Source organism: Heterodontus francisci, chromosome 7 (assembly GCF_036365525.1).
Source record: "Heterodontus francisci isolate sHetFra1 chromosome 7, sHetFra1.hap1, whole genome shotgun sequence".
Classification (NCBI taxonomy): domain Eukaryota; kingdom Metazoa; phylum Chordata; class Chondrichthyes; order Heterodontiformes; family Heterodontidae; genus Heterodontus; species Heterodontus francisci.
Genome location: NC_090377.1, coordinates 42647886 through 42666895, shown reverse-complemented (window position 1 = coordinate 42666895; position 19010 = coordinate 42647886). Strand labels below are relative to the sequence as shown.

General features: G+C 41.9%; 1 protein-coding gene across 5 annotated transcripts in view; it reads right to left on the bottom strand.

Annotated features, from left to right (window-relative positions):
• zranb3 (zinc finger, RAN-binding domain containing 3) overlaps positions 1 to 19010 on the bottom strand; it is a 171643-nt gene that overhangs the window by 92330 nt on the left and 60303 nt on the right. For 4 of the 5 annotated variants that reach the window (XM_068035047.1, XM_068035049.1, XM_068035048.1 and 1 more), the window contains 2 exons: positions 12916 to 13094; positions 6299 to 6530 (listed from right to left, as the gene is read on the bottom strand). In XM_068035047.1, coding sequence (XP_067891148.1) covers positions 6299 to 6530; positions 12916 to 13094 — 411 coding nt within the window. The remainder of the gene's footprint in view (positions 1 to 6298; positions 6531 to 12915; positions 13095 to 19010) is intronic. The other variant, XM_068035051.1, reaches the window with a different exon arrangement.

Here is a 19010-nt window from a genome sequence, read left to right as displayed (position 1 = left end):
CGCAGTCTAAGGCCCTCCCACCATAGTACACCAAGGAACTGGAACCTGTGGAAAACCCCTTGGGCTGTATGCAACAGAGAATGTTTGACATGAAATGTATATCGTAAATATAACCTGTAATTGTAAGTGTAGTGAGAAAGAAATTGAACTGAATTGCACTTAATGAAATGCCAAATTTGAACTGTTATGTTATGTACTTTTTCAAAATTTTATGAATAAAGTATATTTTGAGGGAAAAAACTTTTGTCCTGATCCAATGCCTAGTTCATTGCCAATAGGTACGTTGATATTTTTGATTATGTACATTTCATTTTCAACAGTATAAGGTAATATTGACAACTGAACACCTAAACAGCAAAGAGAATGTGCTGATAGATATCCTTAATGATCCAGCTTTACAAATAATCTCTTCACAGAATCAGAATGGTTTCAATGATTCCTGATATAAAGCAAACTCCCCATGTAAATGTGTTTTCATTCAGAGCAAAAAAAACTACTACACTTGTTGCAGCAGTCTAGATCCCATTATTCCTATTGTCTTTCCACTCTCTGTTCTTTTGAACTTTGGGGAGGGAGGGAAAGATTCTCATTGCCATATATGCATCTCTTAAAACCAAGATTTACAAGCTTATCAATCATTATGGAACTCAAACTAATCTCCCTGTCAGAAAGCCAGGCTTTACTTGACATCTTGCCAAATTATTTGATATTCCAATAGCTATAACCCCTCGTTACCGATGCATGCCTGGCCAATACCAAACTTCATGAGCAGAAAATCCCTTACTATTATAATATTGTGGCTGCTCAATAGTACATTGTACAAGGGAGAAACAGTCTGCCCCAGGGTGTTGAGACTAAAACTTAACCACTTTTAGGATATACTCAATGAGCCATAATTGTAGTATTTCACGTGCCTGAAGACAAGTACTTCTTCCATGACCAATCCACAGCCTACAGCTTCACTTGCAAGGATCTGATCAAGCATTAATCTCCAACAATGGAAGTTGTACTTGATTCGACATAACTGGTGCACCTTTCACCCACAACAAATATAAAACTACAATTCAGGAAGACAGTGCTTGGAGACTGAACAAGCTGCACTTTGTGACCATCAAATTCCGTAATTCATGTGCACATCCAACTTCTCAAGGGAAATTAGGGATGAGCAATAAATGCTGGCCTAGCCAGCGATGCAAACATCCCACGAATCAACGAATAAAAAAAAAAGCACATTATCCCGAATTGTACATATTTTTTCCAATTGAAAAACAGGTGACTATGTTCCAGAAAAGAACACCATTTTTATCGTAAATATTGATTTGGAAACATGTGTGTGTATGTGCAACAAAACCTAATCAGTAATATGTTTTCCTGGTATGTTTTCCTGGGGTTGGGTAGGCATGAATCGGCTCCTTGGCTAGTCTCAATGCCATGACCAGTGAAGTAAATACAGCAATTCAAGGTTCATGCAACCCTCCTGTAACTGTGTCAGCAGAGCAACCAAGGAAAGTAAATCCACCCAAGATTACATATCTTCATTTGTAAGCAAATTAAATATTTTAAATGAACATATCTATAAAAATAAAACCTTGAATCTTTGATTCACATTATTCTTTCTTTTGGAACCACTGAAAAAAGTGTACTTTTCTCCTCATTTATTTATTAAATGTCTCAAAAAAAGATGCACTACGGCTAAATAAGATAGAGGTCTCTGGAATTTGGCCTTGCTAGCTGCTGGGAGAAATTGTTCTGAGCTGTTAAAGTCAATTCAGAGAGCCTAATATGTACTCCTAAAATTACATTGGAGCCTTATGATCAGTGCCATTGATTTGCAGTTTTCACAGATAATGAAGGGGATCCAAATAAGATCCTCAAAATGCAGCTAAAAATAGAATAAAAACTGAACTTGACTTGTTTGCGCCAGATAATCTCCAGTGGTTTGTGGTCGGTTTCCACCTTGAACTGCTTACCGACCAGGTTGGTGTGGAACCTTGTGATCCCAAACACCAGAGCAAGTGTTTCATGCTTTGTGTTTGAGTAATTGGATTGTGCTGAGGATAAACATTTGGACCCGAATGCAATTGGGTTGCCATCCTGTAGGATGCACGCTCCTAGCCCTTTCTGTGAGGCGTTGACTTCCAGGATTGTCTTCTTTTTTGGATTGTAGTACTGCAGGATACAGGTTTCTGCTGACAATGCTTGTTTGAGAGACTCAAACATATATTGATGGTCCTCCTGGCATACAAATGGTACGTCTTTCTTTAAGAGCTCTCAGTGATGTTGCTTTGCCAGAAAAATTTGGAATGTATGATGCCAAGAAGTTGAAAAATCCAAGAAATCTCTGTAGATCTTCCTCGTCTTGTGGGGTAGGCATATGTCTTACATCTTCGACTTTGCCTGCGTCAGGACAGATTCGGCAACCTGAATAGATGGAGCCAAAGACATTGATCTGACTTATATCCACCTGGCACTTCTTGCTGTTAGAAACGAGCCCTTCGTGAAAAGCTACTGCCATCAGTGAATGAAGATTTTGATCATGTTCTTCTTTGGTTTTGCTCATTACCACAATATCGGCAATGCATATACAGCCATGCACGTTTTCTATAATTCTGTCCATATGCTGCTGAAACAGGTCTTGACTGACAGATAAGTCGAAGGGTAGTCTCTGGAAGCAGTATCTTCAAAATGGTTTCCTGAAGGTGACGACTTCTTGAGATTCCTTGGTTTGGCATACTGACCAGTATCCATGTTTAGTATGCAACTTGGAGAAGAATTTGGCTCCTGTGAACTCGGGATTCAATTTCTCTAATGTTGGAATCTTGTGGGGGGCATCTCTTTAGGGCTAGGTTTAGATGCCTCGGATCTAGACATACCCTGATAACTCCATCCTTCTTCAGTACGCACGTAATTGAACTGCACCAGTATGTGTGATGATGCACACGACGGATGATGCCATTGTGTTCCATGTCATCTAACTCATGCTTAAGCTTTTCTTGTATGTGCATGCTGCACTTTCTGGGAGGGTCGATTGACAGAATTGCATCCTCTCTGAGGTACAGTACGGCATCACCTTTGAAATCTCCTCCAGCATCGAACCTGTCCGGGTACTTTGATGTAGGTCATGGACTGACTCAAAGCGAGTAACCCTTGGTCTCTCCTGCTGTAATGGGTACCTTGGTGACCTCGTGGATAGTCATGATATTGAGGTCCTTACACACTGGCAGTCCTGCCACTGCTGGTCCGCTTATGTCTACCAGGTATAATATTTGCGGTTTCCATGCCAACTTGCCAAAGCTGCATTGCATTGTCAGTGTGCCACTGCAAGGGATGGGTGATCCATCATATGCAGATAACTCTGCAGTTGTCAGTTGTATCATTAATTTCCAATGACTCCGGTATATATCTTTCAGGATTTGGACTGGTAGGATATTTGCACTAGCTCCTGTGTCAACCTTAACCCAACTTTCTTTGGGAACATGATCTTAACGGTAGCGGAAGCTTCCGGTTGTTTGACTTCATCAACACAATGCGTCAGGTTCACAATGTGAAATGCCTGCTCGTCTTCTGACTGAGAATTGCTTTGCTTGAGTCTTGTCTCAAGTATGTTTCGCAGTGGATTTCGCGTAACATCTTGTGTTTATGCAGGTCACTGGCATTTTCCTTGCTGCTGTTGCCCTGTTGCTGCACCTGTCCTTTGTTTGCTTGTGTCCTACTGTGACTTCTGGCTGTGTCTTTGGAGCCAGGTTTCTTGCATAGGCAGGCCCAGTGTCCTTTCGCACACACACCTTGCACAGGTCTTGAAATGCAGGACAACTTTGCAGTGAGTAGGTGTTACGACCAGGTGCGAAAGGTGTCTAGGGGTCTGTTACTATCTTCAGCTGGTCTTATTGTAACAAGGTTCAATTTTAAACACACTGTGCTTTGAGCTCCCACTTTGTGAATCCTTGTTCACAACTTTCCAATTATAAGGCAAAGAAATGAGCACAAACAGACTTTCTTTGGTTTAAAGAAGATAGATGAAATTTATTAAACCTTAAACTTAAACTCTAATATGGGGTTAACGCCTACAGATATATGACGCGCCCACACTAGCATGCACACACGACACACACATGCAAATAGGGACAGAAAAGATTTGTAGAATAGTTTGAGGAATATCTTGTTACTGTTTCTCAAGTTCGCCATAGTCCTTGATTGAAGATACAGTCTTGCGTTTCTTTGGGGCCCAGTAGTCTTGTGCGGAGTTTGCAAGTTCTCCCTGTGACTGCGTGGGTTTTCGCCGGGTGCTCCGGTTTCCTCCCACAGCCAAAGACTTGCAGGTTGATAGGTAAATTGGCCATTATAAATTGCCCCTAGTATAGGTAGGTGGTAGGAGAATATAGGGACAGGTGGGGATGTGATAGGGATATGGGATTAGTGTAGGATTAGTATAAATGGGTGGTTGATGGTCGGCACAGACTCGGTGGGCTGAAGGGCCTGTTTCAGTGCTGTATCTCTAAACTAAACTAAAAAACTAAACTAAACAAATGTCCCTCCAGTGAAACTTTTAAGTTTCAATGTTCATGGGGCGAAATAATGTGTGCCTCAGTCTTGGCAGGTGGGGGGGTTGACTGATAGTGGGACAAACCACACTTACCACACAGCTTGCTTGCTCTTTTTGACCTGGTTTTTGCACCAATACTGTTTACTAAACCTAGTGCTTGCAGATGCTGTTGTCCAGCTACAATAGCTTTGCATTTCCTTCCATCTTCTAGCAGCACATCAATGCTGTCACCTTTCTTTTTCTTCCCCAAGAGATCTCTCTGAAACACTGTAGCTGCTGTCTGTAGGACATCAATTCCAGGCGGTGAATTCAAAAATTCACTCTTAACCAGAGCTGGTCTTCTAGCACTTTCCATATATTTGCGGGATCTTTCTGGTCATCTTCAGATAAGCCAGAAGTATTGATTCTGCATAACCCCTCATTTCCAAATGCGATTAGCATTTTTACGGCCTGCTTCTCTGGTTCTACAATCACTTGGTCTGTAAAGCATAACTGCTTTCTCTGTTTAAAAAGTTTGAACTCGGATAGGGTATCAATGGCCTTCCAGTTCATGCTGGGAAAGTTGGTATCCCTCTTTCTGTTGTTCTTATGCTTTCTGGTCTTTATTTGACTTTGCTCTATTCACTCTGTGCTAGTTCCCCATCAAGAAATTCTCTGACTGCTTTGATGGAGAGGAGCAGGTGTTTGACAGTGTTCTCTGTTTACCTTGCATGCAGCACTTAAGCTTGTCTGTTTACACAGCTGTTCAATAGCTTTTTTGCTAGAGTATGTTTTTCACACTCGAGTGGTTTAATGATTTTTTTAAAACTTTGGCTGTGTGAAGGGAGACTCTGCAGTGTTCGGGGTTTTTCCGCGCTTTTTGCTATCAGGCGCCTCCTGTAATGGTGCCGACCTCAATCAGCCTGGGAGAGGAATCGGGTCTTCCACGTTTTTTTCTTAAATGGAGACTTTGAAAAAAGATAAACTTTTTAAGCACTTCAAAGCTCCTTTTTTTTAAAAAAAAACAGGGATTCCTTGTCCCTTGGCACACCCGATCGCAGGAATTTACTTGCAGCCTGTCGTTCTGAGCTTTGTCTTCTACAGCTAAAGGTAAGTTCTTGTTTCTTTCCACTGTTTGGCCCACTATTTCTTTGGAACTTGCTCTCTTGCAGCTGTAGGCATGGTCGTTTTCACAGCTGTTTTACCGTGGTCTTCAACTTAGATCTTGTGTTTTCACCACAGCTGCCACTGTGTAAGGAGTTCTTTATGTTGTCTCATGCAACATAAATGAGATGCATGGAATCCAGTTAAGCTGAAGATCTAAAACAGGTTTATTAACAGCTAAACTATTATATACAGTCCAGAGCAAACTATTTACAAAACCTTTGTCTGGGTGTTACAGTTGCAGTGTGATGCTGGCTTGTAGTCACATGACTACATCCTGGTACTTAGCTCATTAGCATACGAGTATCTTCAAGGGACATCACTCTTAAAGCCATCATACAACAACCTTTGGGTTTAATTAAACACGGAATGAAATCCCCAAAACTCTTGTATCGGTATAGATACCATTGTTTGGTGATTGGACTGAACTTTACTGATAATGATAAGAAATGGTATTCACAATGCATCAACTATTTTCAATTTTAATCTTCAATTAAACAGAGGAAGTTTACTTTCTATAGACCTTGATCAGTTAGTTAAAATAAAAACAGAAAATGCTGGAAATAGTTGATATACTTCTACAAAGGTTATAAAAAATGTTAACAGGCTCACCTCTTCAGGGCGACTAAGCGCAGGAGTTCCAGTCAACAGGACTGCCCTAGTGGCTTTTTGTACAATAGGTACCAAAATTGTGCTTCGTGCTGCATTGCGTGACTTTATATAGTGGGACTCATCAACTATAACAACTTGGAAATTTTGATCGCAAAGAGCATCTACTAAAGTCCGTGCATCAGTTGTTAAAAGGCCATAACCCACTATAGTAACTTTGCTGGTTGGAATTCTCCTACGAGAAACAAATAAATGAGACAATACATTATCAAAATATTTTTCTGGACAGCACTATTTTTACATAAATAAATAGAAGAGTAAACTGTAGACTGTACAAAAAATTATTCAAGTGAAGCTACTGTTCTGTATAATTAGGTTTGTCAATCCTATGTGGTATACAAGGAAGCCACTTGTTCAAAGATTTCATTCCCTATTCCATCCATTCAAGAGACAGTTCACTTGTTGCAGTTGTGATGGACCCATAACCCATATATTTTTCACAGAACAGTTGTTTTACTTCTTAACCCCATGAGAAAAACAAAACTATGGTGCTTTAAATATTTTGCAATTTGTACCATGTAATAATGATAATGGGTTGTGAATGGCAAGGATACCAGAAAGTAATTCTTTACATAGAAAGTAATCAAGAGCTGGAACAAGATGCTGCGAGAAGTGGCTGAGGACAGGACACAATTAGATACTATAATGGAAAGATGTTGCGGTTGACATTCTGGAGGGAGGTCATGAAACACATCCATAGCTCAGGGAAGTCCCTTTAACCCCACTACCATTAAAGTGACACAGGAACAAAAGTAGGCCATTCAGCCCCTCGAGGCTATTCTGGCATTCAATTAGATCATGGCTGATCTGTATAAAATATAATTCATCCTTGGGCGTAGTGATTCTCAGTGTTCAAATTTATCTATTTTCACATACATAGATAATTCAGGGAATCTAATTGAAGAATATCACAAGGGACACACAAGGCATTTAGAAAAATTTCATCCTGTAGTGTACAACATTCCCCTTTTAACTCCTTTACATAGTGTCCTCAAGGGAGTTATTGCCAACTTTTCCAACCAAAGGGAATCCTGAAACAAGGGCTTCTCATTTTGAGTGAAAGTTATTAAATCTTCACAAAATCTAAAGTAACAGCAATGAAGATGAATATTTAAGTACTTACTTCAAAAAGTTATAAAATATTTATTCAGAAAGGAACATTTAATTGGAAAATATCTTCCAAGTGAAAACATAACATGCAGTACTAAACTAGCCAATCTCTGGCTGGCTAAACATGCAAGTTCTTCGACCAACTTTAAATAAAATCTGTTCTTCATTTCTTTTCTCACAAGAATTATGCACAGTTTCAGAAGGAACAGACCATGTTTAACCAACTACATTGACAATTTTTGACGATGCAACATCTTAAATAGACAGTGGAAAGCTCTACAATATGTGTACCTAGACTATCAGAAAGTCTGTGATAAAATTCCAATTAAAAGGCTGATACTCAAATCCAATATAGTGTGTATTAAGCCTCTCCAAGTGAGGTGAGAAAGGTGTCTAGGGGTCTTTTACTGTCTTCCCCTGGTCTTATTATAACAGGGTTTAATTTTAAACACACAGTGTTTTGAGCTCCCCCTTTGGTGAATCCTTGTTCACAGCTTTCCAATTATAAGAGAAAGAAATGAGCACAAACAGGCTTTCTTAGGTTTAAAGAAGAAAAGTTAAATTTATTAAACCTTAAACTTAAACTCTGATATGATTAGATTAGATTAGAGATACAGCACTGAAACAGGCCCTTCGGCCCACCGAGTCTGTGCCGACCATCAACCACACATTTATACTAATCCTACACTAATCCCATATTCCTACCAAACATCCCCATCTGTCCCTATATTTCCCTACCACCTACCTATACTAGTGACAATTTATAATGGCCAATTTACCTACCAACCTGCAAGTCTTTTGGCTTGTGGGAGGAAACCGGAGCACCCGGAGAAAATCCACGCAGACACAGGGAGAACTTGCAAACTCCACACAGGCAGTGCCCAGAATCGAACCCGGGTCCCTGGAGCTGTGAGGCTGCAGTGCTAACCACTGCACCACTCAATATGGTTAATGCCTACGGATATACGATTTGCCCAGGCTAGCATTCACACAGTACACAATTGCAAGTAGGGACAGAAAAGGGCAGAAGAAAAATAAAAGGGAGAGGTTTGAGGCAATGTCTGAAGAGGGTTTTTTTTTTACTGGGCTTGGAGCTCGCTGCAGAGTCCTTGATTGTAGGTAGTCTTGCTTTTTGTTGGGGCCCAGTATTCCTCTTAAACCTTGTTCACTGTAGGAGACTTTTGTCTCTTGGGGTTCATATGTCTTTAATGGTTTCTGAAGCTGGCCACAGCGAGATGAGAGCAGACAGGAGACAGGTTTTCTCAGTCCAGGAGAAAACAGATTTCTGATCTCAAATTCCTTGTTGGAAGTTCAAATTCAAAAATCTCCAACAGTCAGTCATGTGACCCAAACCAGTCCGATCATGTCTGTTTGCGTATTCGGCCATCTTAGTAGTTCACCTGGAATGCCAGCCTTTCCAAATTTAATGTCTGGTAATCAAAAGTCCATTATGGATTAAATTAGAGCAGGGAATAGCCCCTCTGTCCTTTGAAGTACTGTCTGTTGATATGCTAATGTCTTTCTCCAGCCCAAGTCTCCAATTGTTTTTTAAAGCAAGCTCTTTCTTCATCAACAACAATTTAAAATCAATGTTCATGTGGCGAAATTCATTTTCCTCATTCTTGGCAGGTGGGGGGCTAGTCTGACATAAATTATAATAGCTTTTTGCATTACCTTTGTAAATCCTGTTCAATTTGTAACAAGGACAATTTCTATTTATACAGGGCCTTTAACATAGTAAAATGTCCTAAGGCGCTTCACAGGAGCCTAATCAAACAAAATTTGACATTGAGCCATATAAGGAGATATGAGAGCAGATGAGTAAAAGCTTGATCAAAGAGATAGGTTTTAAGCAGCATCTTAAAACAAGAGAGAGAGGTACAGAGGCGGAGAGGTTTAAAAAAAAGAAAAAGTTGCATTTCTAAAAGCCTTGCACAACCTCAGGGTATACCAAAGCACCTTACAGCCAATTAAATACATTTGAAGTGTAGTCACTGTTCTAATGCATCAGCCAATTTGTGCACAGCAAGCTCCCACAAACAGCAATGAGTTACTGGCCAGATAATCTGTTTTTATCACGTTAATGGAGAGATAATTATTGGCCAGATCAGCAGGGATAAATCTCCCATTCTTCTTTAAAAAATTAGTGCCATCAGATCTTTTACTTCCACCTCAGCAGCAGATGGGGCTTTGGTTTAACAACTCATCTGAAAGATGGCACCTCAGGCAGTACAGCACTGGAGTGTCAACTGAGATTTTTGTGTTCAAGTCTCTGAAGTGGAACTCGAACCCACAACCTTCTGACTCAGAGGCAAGAGTGGTACTCACTGAGCCACACCTAACACTGCTAGGGAGGGAATTCCAGAGTTTAGGGCCTTGGTAGCTGAAGAAGTGGCTGCTAATGGTGGAGCAATTAAACTCAAGGACGTTCAAGAAGCCAGAATTGGAGATATTTTGGATGGTTGTAGGGCTGGTGGAGGTTTCTGAGATAGGTAGGGGCAAGTCCATGGAGGCATTTGAAAACAAGACTAAGAATTTTAAAAATTGAGGCATTGCTCAACCAGGAGCCAATGTAGGCCAAAGAGTACAGGGATTATGGAGTAACGGAACTTGGTGTGAGTTAGGACACGGGCAGCAGAGTTCTGGATGAGCTTAAGTTTATGGAGCATGGAAGGTGGGAGATTGGCTGGAAGGGCATTGGTTTAGTCAGGTCTAGAGGTAAAAATTGCATGTATAAGGGTTTCAGCAGCAGTTGAGCTGAGGCAAGGGCGGAGTAGGGTATGTTACGGAGGTACATAGAGGTAGTCTTGGTGATGACACGGATAGATGGTCAGCAGCTCATCACTGGATCAAATAGGATGCCAAGGTTACAAACAATCTGGTTCAGCCTCAGACAGCTGCCAGGGAGCTGGATGGAATTGGTAGCTAGGGAGCAGTGTTTTTTAATTCATTCATGGGATGTGGGCATCACTGGCAAGGCCAGCACTTACTGCCATCCCCAATTGTTCTTGGGAAGGACAATTGGGGAAAGTCAAAAATATCCACAAATCAAGAGGAGTTTAAATTTATTTCCATAAGGTTTGAAAATATTTTATCATGAATACAGGGATTAATATTGATGTCAATAAACATTGCCACATTTTGGATACATTCAAGCCTTGACCTGCACTATTTATGCAAATAAGAATAAAAGCAAGCAGATTGAGAGTCCCCTGGAGTTTTGAGCTGAAAAATATGCAGCAGAACTGACAAGATGACCTAGTGCCATTTATCAAACATGATGGAATCACTTTCCCTCAGGAAAGTTTAAGCTATGAAAAGATGTTTGCCTTCAAAATAAGGTGACTCATTCTTCAAAGAGGGATCAGCATTGAGGGGAGAGAAGTACTGTGTAAAATATTCACACAGAAAGACAGAGGGGAAAATAATGTCATTTATCTCCTGCCTGAAACATGATATTTCAGTGGCAACACTATAATTGTAAATTTGGTTTGAGTGCTAGATCAGCAATCAGAAGTTGGCAGGGTGCAAAGCCTGCTAAATAAATGATAGTTATGCAGTGATGATCCTGTATCATTTCAGCATCTTTTCTTCTCCTCAGGAAGCTCAATATGGTGATCTCTCAAAACTGCTTTTGAAGCTATCAGCCTTAAAGATTAAGACAAATGTGCACAATGTCCCCAAAGCTTGCATAACATGAGTTCCAACTCTTCCTGCTGACTTTTACATCGCAGGGAATACAAGGAGATGAATTCCGCCATGATCGATTTAACACAATGTACTTCTCCATGATCAAAAACTTCACTCTTTACCACCTCAATATTGTTCTTGCATTTTGCCCCTGGCATCTTTCTCAACAAAATATCTTCGTCCGATCCACCCTCAGTTTCAGCACCAAGTGGCACCTGCATTTCAACTTACACTTGAACTTAATATCAGCATCTGCACTGAAGTCTTTCTTGATCTCTCTTCAACATCCACGCTGATTTCCTGACCGACACAGTTATTTCCTTGACTGTCATCATCATCAGACATGAATGAGACCTCAGAGGTCTTAGGTTCCACCAAAGGAGCCCTCTCTCTGATCACTTCATAATTTTCCTTCTCCAAAACTCTCTGCTCTACAAACCCCTCCACTCTCACCTTTTGCCTCGTAAGCTAACCCCTCCTTAATTTTCTTACAAGCACCCTCTTAAAAGACAACTTCCAGCTGCTTTGGCATACTTACCACCCATGATGACACTGACACTTCTGTTGATCTACTCCACGACTGCCTTGCTTCCACCTTTGATGCCCTTGTTCCCATCAGATCCCAGTTGGTCTCTTTGCCCTACTGCTGCTCACCACCTCCATAGCCTCAGATCTTGCAGGACATACACTTGATAGGGAGTGATCAGCCTAATTGTCTTTTTTTTTTAAAGTTCACTCACCAGCATTTATTGCCATCCCTAAGCATTTTTCCTCGATACAACTGAAAGGCTTGTTAGAATGGTGAAAGTTTCAGAGCAGAGTTAAGAGCCAACCACAAAGCTGTGGGTTTGGAGTTACATATAGGCCAGATCGGGCAGGGACAGCAGATTTTCTTCCCTAAAGGACATCAGTGAACCAGATGGGTTTTTACGGCAATGCAGTAAGTGGTAATGGTATCCAAGCTTTTAAGTTCACCAGCTACAGTGGTGGAATTTGAACTCTAAATCATTAGCCCAGGCTTCTGGACTACTAGTTCAGTAAAATCCCTATGCTACCGCAACTCTACTGCTAGATGTGGCTTGACATCCTTAAGCTGTAGCCTCATTCCTTTTCCATGGTAAATTCCTCTTTACCCTATTATCTGAGACAGCAGTAGCAATTTAAAACTCTGTTTCTCTATCATTCGTCATCTCTTCTGACATTGCTTCAATTTACATTCCACACTCAATTCAGACACTACATCGGAGGAACCCATGGACTACTTAAAGGTCCAAAATGATAGCCAACTGCACAGTTGTTTCTGCCTCCAAATTTCTTAACCTTGCCATCATCCTGTTTTCAAAAACCGCCCAAAACTCTTTCCCCAACTCCATCCCAACCCCCGCCAACCTAACACTGTCATTCCCTTTACCTCCTGTGTGATGCCTATTCTTCTCCCGCTGACATCTAAAGCATTCAGGCATCTTTATGTACATGAAGGATATCATGTAAAAGCAAATTGCTTGGTTTTGTATACAAAAACAAACAGTTGCTTGGATTGCCAAATTGCTTGGTTCCATTCAAATACAAACCTAAGACAGTACGTGATACTTCCAAGCCAAGAAATGAGATCTAGTGATTTCTTGATGCAAATGGGCTAGTAGTTGTGATGTAATCTTATTAAAGAACATCTTTGTATTAATATAGCCGCTATTCTAATTGGATCTTACTTATTTAGATATAAGATCTTAACGAAAAAACTGATTTTTTTGCAAGCTCACCCAATGTCACTTTTAGACTCGATTAGATTGATATCATCAGGATTTATGTCAGTAATCCATTTTTCTATCTCTTCTATCCAAGGGTACTTGAGAGATGATGGGACCACGATCAGTATGGGCCATTCCTTTTTATAGAAGTAAGCTACAGCAATTGCTTGAATAGTTTTCCCAAGGCCCATCTGTAAACAAAAGGTGAATCTCTTTAGTTATTCTGCAAACAATTTGAACTTTTCCATAAAGGTACTAAAAGTAGAACTTTAGGAAAAGATCAGATTACTGTACGAGTATGTTAGAGGAACTGCAAATCAATGGTGTCGATAACCAGGTATACATTATTGAAACAGAGGTGAATGAAGCAGACTTGTTTAAAGGAATGCTCATTCAATGTCATGTGACAACACAATTCACCACTCTGAATATTTAACATTTACTTCTCTAACATTCCAAAAATAAAGTACATTAAGAAGCACAATTTTGTTCATTTTTACAAAGTATTACTTTGATTTGCAATGTACAAACCTTGCTGAAGTATACAGTTTTTAAGGATCATAGCTTTCAGTTCAAAATAATCCTTTCAAATAAAGTTTCAGATTGTAAAATTATTCTTAATTTGTTAAACCAATCTTAAAGATACAGAACAGACTTCTAACAGCATACCAGACTCTAGTGTACCACCCAAAAACCAATAAAAATAAGATCAGGATATATATTTAACCCATAACATGTCACAAACAGGTTTACTGCTCGAGGCATACACTTCTTTTGGGTGCCGCTGATGGGGTTATTGGCAATCTGTTGATCAAGGCATCATGGTATCAGTTCAAGATCTTTGCCATTTAGTCGGTCTTTTCCATCAGCTGAAAAATAACAAGGCCTCCAGAGCAAATGGAATTCTTGCCGAAATTCTGAAACATGGCAGTGATATGTTCCTGGCGTGATTGCACAACCTCAAATCCCTTACCTGGTAAAAGAAGCACATACCAGGGGATCTCAGGGATGCTGTAATTGTGACCATTTTCAAGAAAAGAGACAAATCAGACTGCGATAATTACAGGGGAGTCTCCCTGCTGTTTGCTACGGGGAAGATCATTGCAAGAATTCTCCTGAACTGCCTATTTCCAGCGGCTGAAGTACTCCTCCCAGAGTTGCAATGTGGATTTTGCCCACCATGAGACACTGCAGATATGATCCTCACTGCGCTGCAAATCCGACTCTCTTCTCCATCTCCCTCGCCACAATTTTGCACCTCACCTCCAGCAAGCTCCCCACAGGACTGTAGATAAATTACACGACAGACAGGAAATTATTCAAACTCCCACGCCTCCACTCCCAAAACAAAGGTCACTCCAACCTCAGTCATTGAGCTTCAGTATGTGGACAACACTTGTGTATGTGCTCATTTGGAGACTGAGTTCCAAGTCATAGTTGACTCCTTCATTGAATCATACGAGAGGATGGCCTTACTTTAAAGATCCGGAAAACTAACGTCCTCTTCCATTTACTCCTGCTGCACATGATCATCCTCCGTTCATCAGGATCCACGGCAAGATCCTGAAAAATGTGGACCATTTTCCATATCTCGGGAATCTCCTCTCAACTTAGGAAGTCCACCACCACCTTCAACGTGCCAGCTCTGTCTTTGGCCGACTGGGGAAGAGAATATTTGAGGACCGGACCTCAAACCCGGGACTGTCATGGTGTACTGGCCAGCAGTGATCCCTGCACTCCTATATGCTTTGGAGATTTGCACAATCTATAGCAGGTATGTCAAGGCATTGGATAAATGCCACCAATGCTGTCTCCACAAAATCCTTCACATTCATTGGCAGGATTGGCAGTCTAATGTCAGCATCCTCTCCCAAACCAACATTCCCAGCATCGAGGCGATTATCACCCAAAACCAGCTTAGCTGGGCAGGCTACGTCACTCGCATGTCTGACACCAGGCTCCTAAACCAAATGCTCTACTCTGAGCTTTGCCGCGGCAAAAGACTCCCAGAAGGATAGAGGAAATGCTTTAGGAACGTTCTTAAAGCATCCCTGAAGAAATGCAACAAACCCACCAACTCCTGAGAGTCCCTGTCCCTTGACCGCTCAAAGTGGAAAAGGTGCATTCAGGAAGGTACTGAGCACCTCATGAAGTTTCAATGGGAGCACACAGAGGCCAGGTCCACGTAGTGGAAGTAGCGCACAGCGCCCCCAGGCAACTATCCTACTCTTCAAACACCACTTGCCCCACATGTGGTTGAGTCTACAGTTTGTACATCAGACTAGTTAGCCACATTAGAAAGCACTGAACCGGAGTGGAAGCAAATCATTCTCGGTGCCAAAGGAATGCCTAAGAAGGAGCTTGTTCTTAACCAATCGAACTGCATTTTTTTTTTAAAAGAAAGAAATTGTAAGATTAAAGGTGAGATAACCACAGTAAATTATATTGGTTTGAAGCATTCAAAGTTGGAATAGAGAGAACTATACAATACAGAGAAAAAGAAAGGAAAAATCAAGAGAGAGACAGACAGCTTGAGAGACCCAATCTTCCATCTCTGATTTGCTGCTCTTTTGCAATATTTCAAGTAACTTTGATCAGTCTACTGCCCTTCTCCCATCACTGCTATGATTGAGAGACCTCAGTCTCCTGCTGAGCCACTGTTCATGCCAGTTTGTCAGCTTAGTCTGTGCCTGGCCAGCACCATCTGGGCTGAAGAATAAACCTCTGCTGCTCCTGGATTTTATGGTGTCCTCCAACTTCATTTTTGTATCCTGCAACTGACTCTGTATACCACCTGGACCTTCATTCCGATGAAAATACCTCCATCAGTGAGTCCATCTGATACTCTACCTCAAACAATTTCTGGACTTCACTCGCTACTGTTCCCAAACTTGGACAACTCGTCAATGCTCCATATCGAGTCTACCATACCTATGTCATCATTATTCCACCACGAAACCTCCAACTTTAACTCCCGTTATCTCGATCTATTTCCAATTTCCCATCACTATCATATTTCCATGTACCCTAATCTTTATCTAACTAGGTCCAGGCAATTTGAGCTCTCCAACTCCATTCACTTGCGCATTTTGGCTGCTGCTCCATACCCAAGCCCATCAATCTATTTCCACTCTTGCTCTTCCTCTAACTTCTTTTCTCTTTACCCCTCCTAGATTCTCTTCCTTTGTCATGCCTCCTTTCACCTCCACTGTCAGGTATTCTGCCTCTCAATTCCCTACAACAATCCTTCAGTACTCCTTGACCTTCATGCTCTCATGCCGCCGTACCAGGCTTGACTGCTATTACAGCTTCCCTCTGTGCCTCTCTTGGCATCCTCCGACTGGCTCATCATGGCAGTTGGCGCTGGCTCATTATGAGCAGCAATGCCAATTTATCATATCCCACTCTCTCGTTGACCTTCCCGCCCAGTGCATCCGCTGGGGACTAACCTTGCCAATCTTTTTGCCTGTCACCTCACTCCTCCTACTATTGACCCTGTGGACTCTGCCAACAGATCAGCTCTCACCACCCCTCTACACATCTCACTCCAGAATGTCCGTTCACTTGTGAACAAGGCCCTTGCCATCCATTAACCTATTATGGATGATTACATCAACATAATGGCTTTAATTAAAAACCTGGCTGACTGGTGAAGACACCTTGCCACTTAATGAAGCCCCCCCACCTGGCTACATCTTCCACCGCTTGCCCCGCCAAGAACATTGCAGTGGCAGTGGAGTGGTGCTCATCACCAGATCATACTTCAGTCTGACCCTCAACTCCTCTGGCACTTTCTCCTCCTTCGAGCATCTCACCTCTCTTTCAAAATCATTACTTTCTACCACCCTCCAAAAGTATGATAAAAATGTTATCACAGGTTTTTTCACTACTTTCCTCACTCAGTCTCTGCACTGTACGACTTCTCATCCTTGGTGATTTCAATCTCCATCTCAACTCATGTTCTCTCTCCTGAGTTCACTGCCCTCTTATCCTCCCTAAATCTCTCCCTGCATGTAAACTCCCCAACTCATATTCACAGCCACCTCCCTGACCTTGCCATCTCATGCAGTCTTGCTAGTCTCATCGCATCACTTACAGATCAGGCCATCTCTGATCACTTCCTTGTGTCACTCTCCACCAACATACCACTTCCACATCTCAACACTACCTCATTCTGTATCCGTCCCTGGGAAAAAAAACTATCCCCCCATTCACTTACGATTGCACTTTCAAAATCTCAACCATCTAACTTTTGACCCTTGTTCACCTACAACATTTCTGCAGCTATTGATTTGCTCAACCACATTCTCATCTCCACCTTTGACTCCATAGTCCTCAATAAAAAGATCAGCCTCTCTCACACTGGCCATTCCCCTGGTACGGCACTCATATCTGCTCCCTCAAGTCCAAAGGATGCAGACTTGAAAGGATATGGTGGATATCTGGTTTAGCCGTCCACCACCAGATCTGGCTGGACCACTTAAAACACTATTGGGTCCTGCTCTCGGCTGTGAAAACTGCTCGCTATTCCAGGATCATCCTGGAATGATGACGATAACCCCGGGCTTCTTTTCTGTACTGAAACTGTCGTCTTAAAACCCCTCTCCCTGACCACTCCACCCTCACCTTCAACAATAAGTGCGAGGAGCTCATTGACTTCTTTGTCACTAAGATACAGACCATCTGATCAGCTGCCTCTGCCACATCCCTCCCTTCCACTAGCCCACCCGGCCAAATCTCCTCCTCGCGCTATCCCTGAACTCTCATCTTTCTCGAGTTTCTCTCCTATCTCCCCTCATGCCCGCTTTGAGATCATCCTGCCATTGAAAACCAGCTTCTGTTATCTCGATCCTATTCCAAATAAACTGATCACCCAACATCCCCCCCGCTCCCAATTTCGGCTGATATTGTAATTGTAATCAGTTCTCTCTCTTCAGGTGTTGTCCCTCTCTCATTTAAATCTGCCATCACACCTCTCCTCAAAAAGAAAACTCTAACCCCACCGTCCTTGCAAACTACTGTCCCATCTACAACATCCCTTTCTCTCCAAAGTCCTTGAGTGTGTTATCACCTTCCAAAACCATTCCCACCTTTCCCAGAACTTCATGTTTAAATCCATCCAATCAGGCTTCTGCCCAGTCACAGAACTGAAAACATCCAATGTGACTGTGACAAATGTAAACTTTCATTCCTCGTCTTTCTCAACCTTTCAGCAACCTTTGAGATGGTTAACCACACCATCCTGCTCCAACACCTCACCACTGTTGTCCAGCTGGGTGGGACTGCTCTCACCTGGTTCCATTTTTAACTATATAATTGTATTCAGAGAATTACTTGCAATGGCTTCTCTTCCTGCTCCCACACCGTTACCTCTGGCGTCCCCCAAGGATCTATTCTTGGCCCACTCCTATTTTTCATCTACATCCTGCCCCTTGGCGACATTATGCGAAAGCACAGTGTTAGTTTTCGCACGTTCCAACATGATTCTTCCACTGTTGCTAAATTGTCAGACTGGCTATTCTACATCAAGTACTGGATGAGCAGAAATTTCCTCCAATTAAATATTGGGAAGACTGAAGCCATCATTTTTGGTTCCCACTCCAAACTCTGTTCCCTAGCTACCGACTTCACCCCTCTCCCTGGCAACAGTCTGAGATTAAGCCAGTCTGTTTATAACCTTGGCGTCATATTTGAGCCAGAGATGAACTTCCGACCTGATATTCGCACCATTAATAAGACCGCCTATTTCCACCTCCATAACATGACCTGACTTCTCCCAGTTCATCTGCTGCTGAAATCCTCATTCATGAGGATACTTGACTACTACAAAGCATTCCTCGCTGGTCTTCCACATTCTACTCCCCGTAAACTTGAGGTCATCCAAAGCTCTGCTGCCCGTGTCTTAACTCGCAGCAAGTCCCATTCCTGTGCTCAATGACCTACATTGGCTCCTGGTCAAGTAACGTCTTGATTTAAAAATTCTCATCCTTGTTTTCAAATCCCTCCATGGCGCACCCCTGCCTATCTCTGTAATCTCCTCCAGCCTCACAACTCTCCAAGGTATCTGCGCTGCTCTAATTTTGGCCTCTTGAGCATCCCTGATTTTA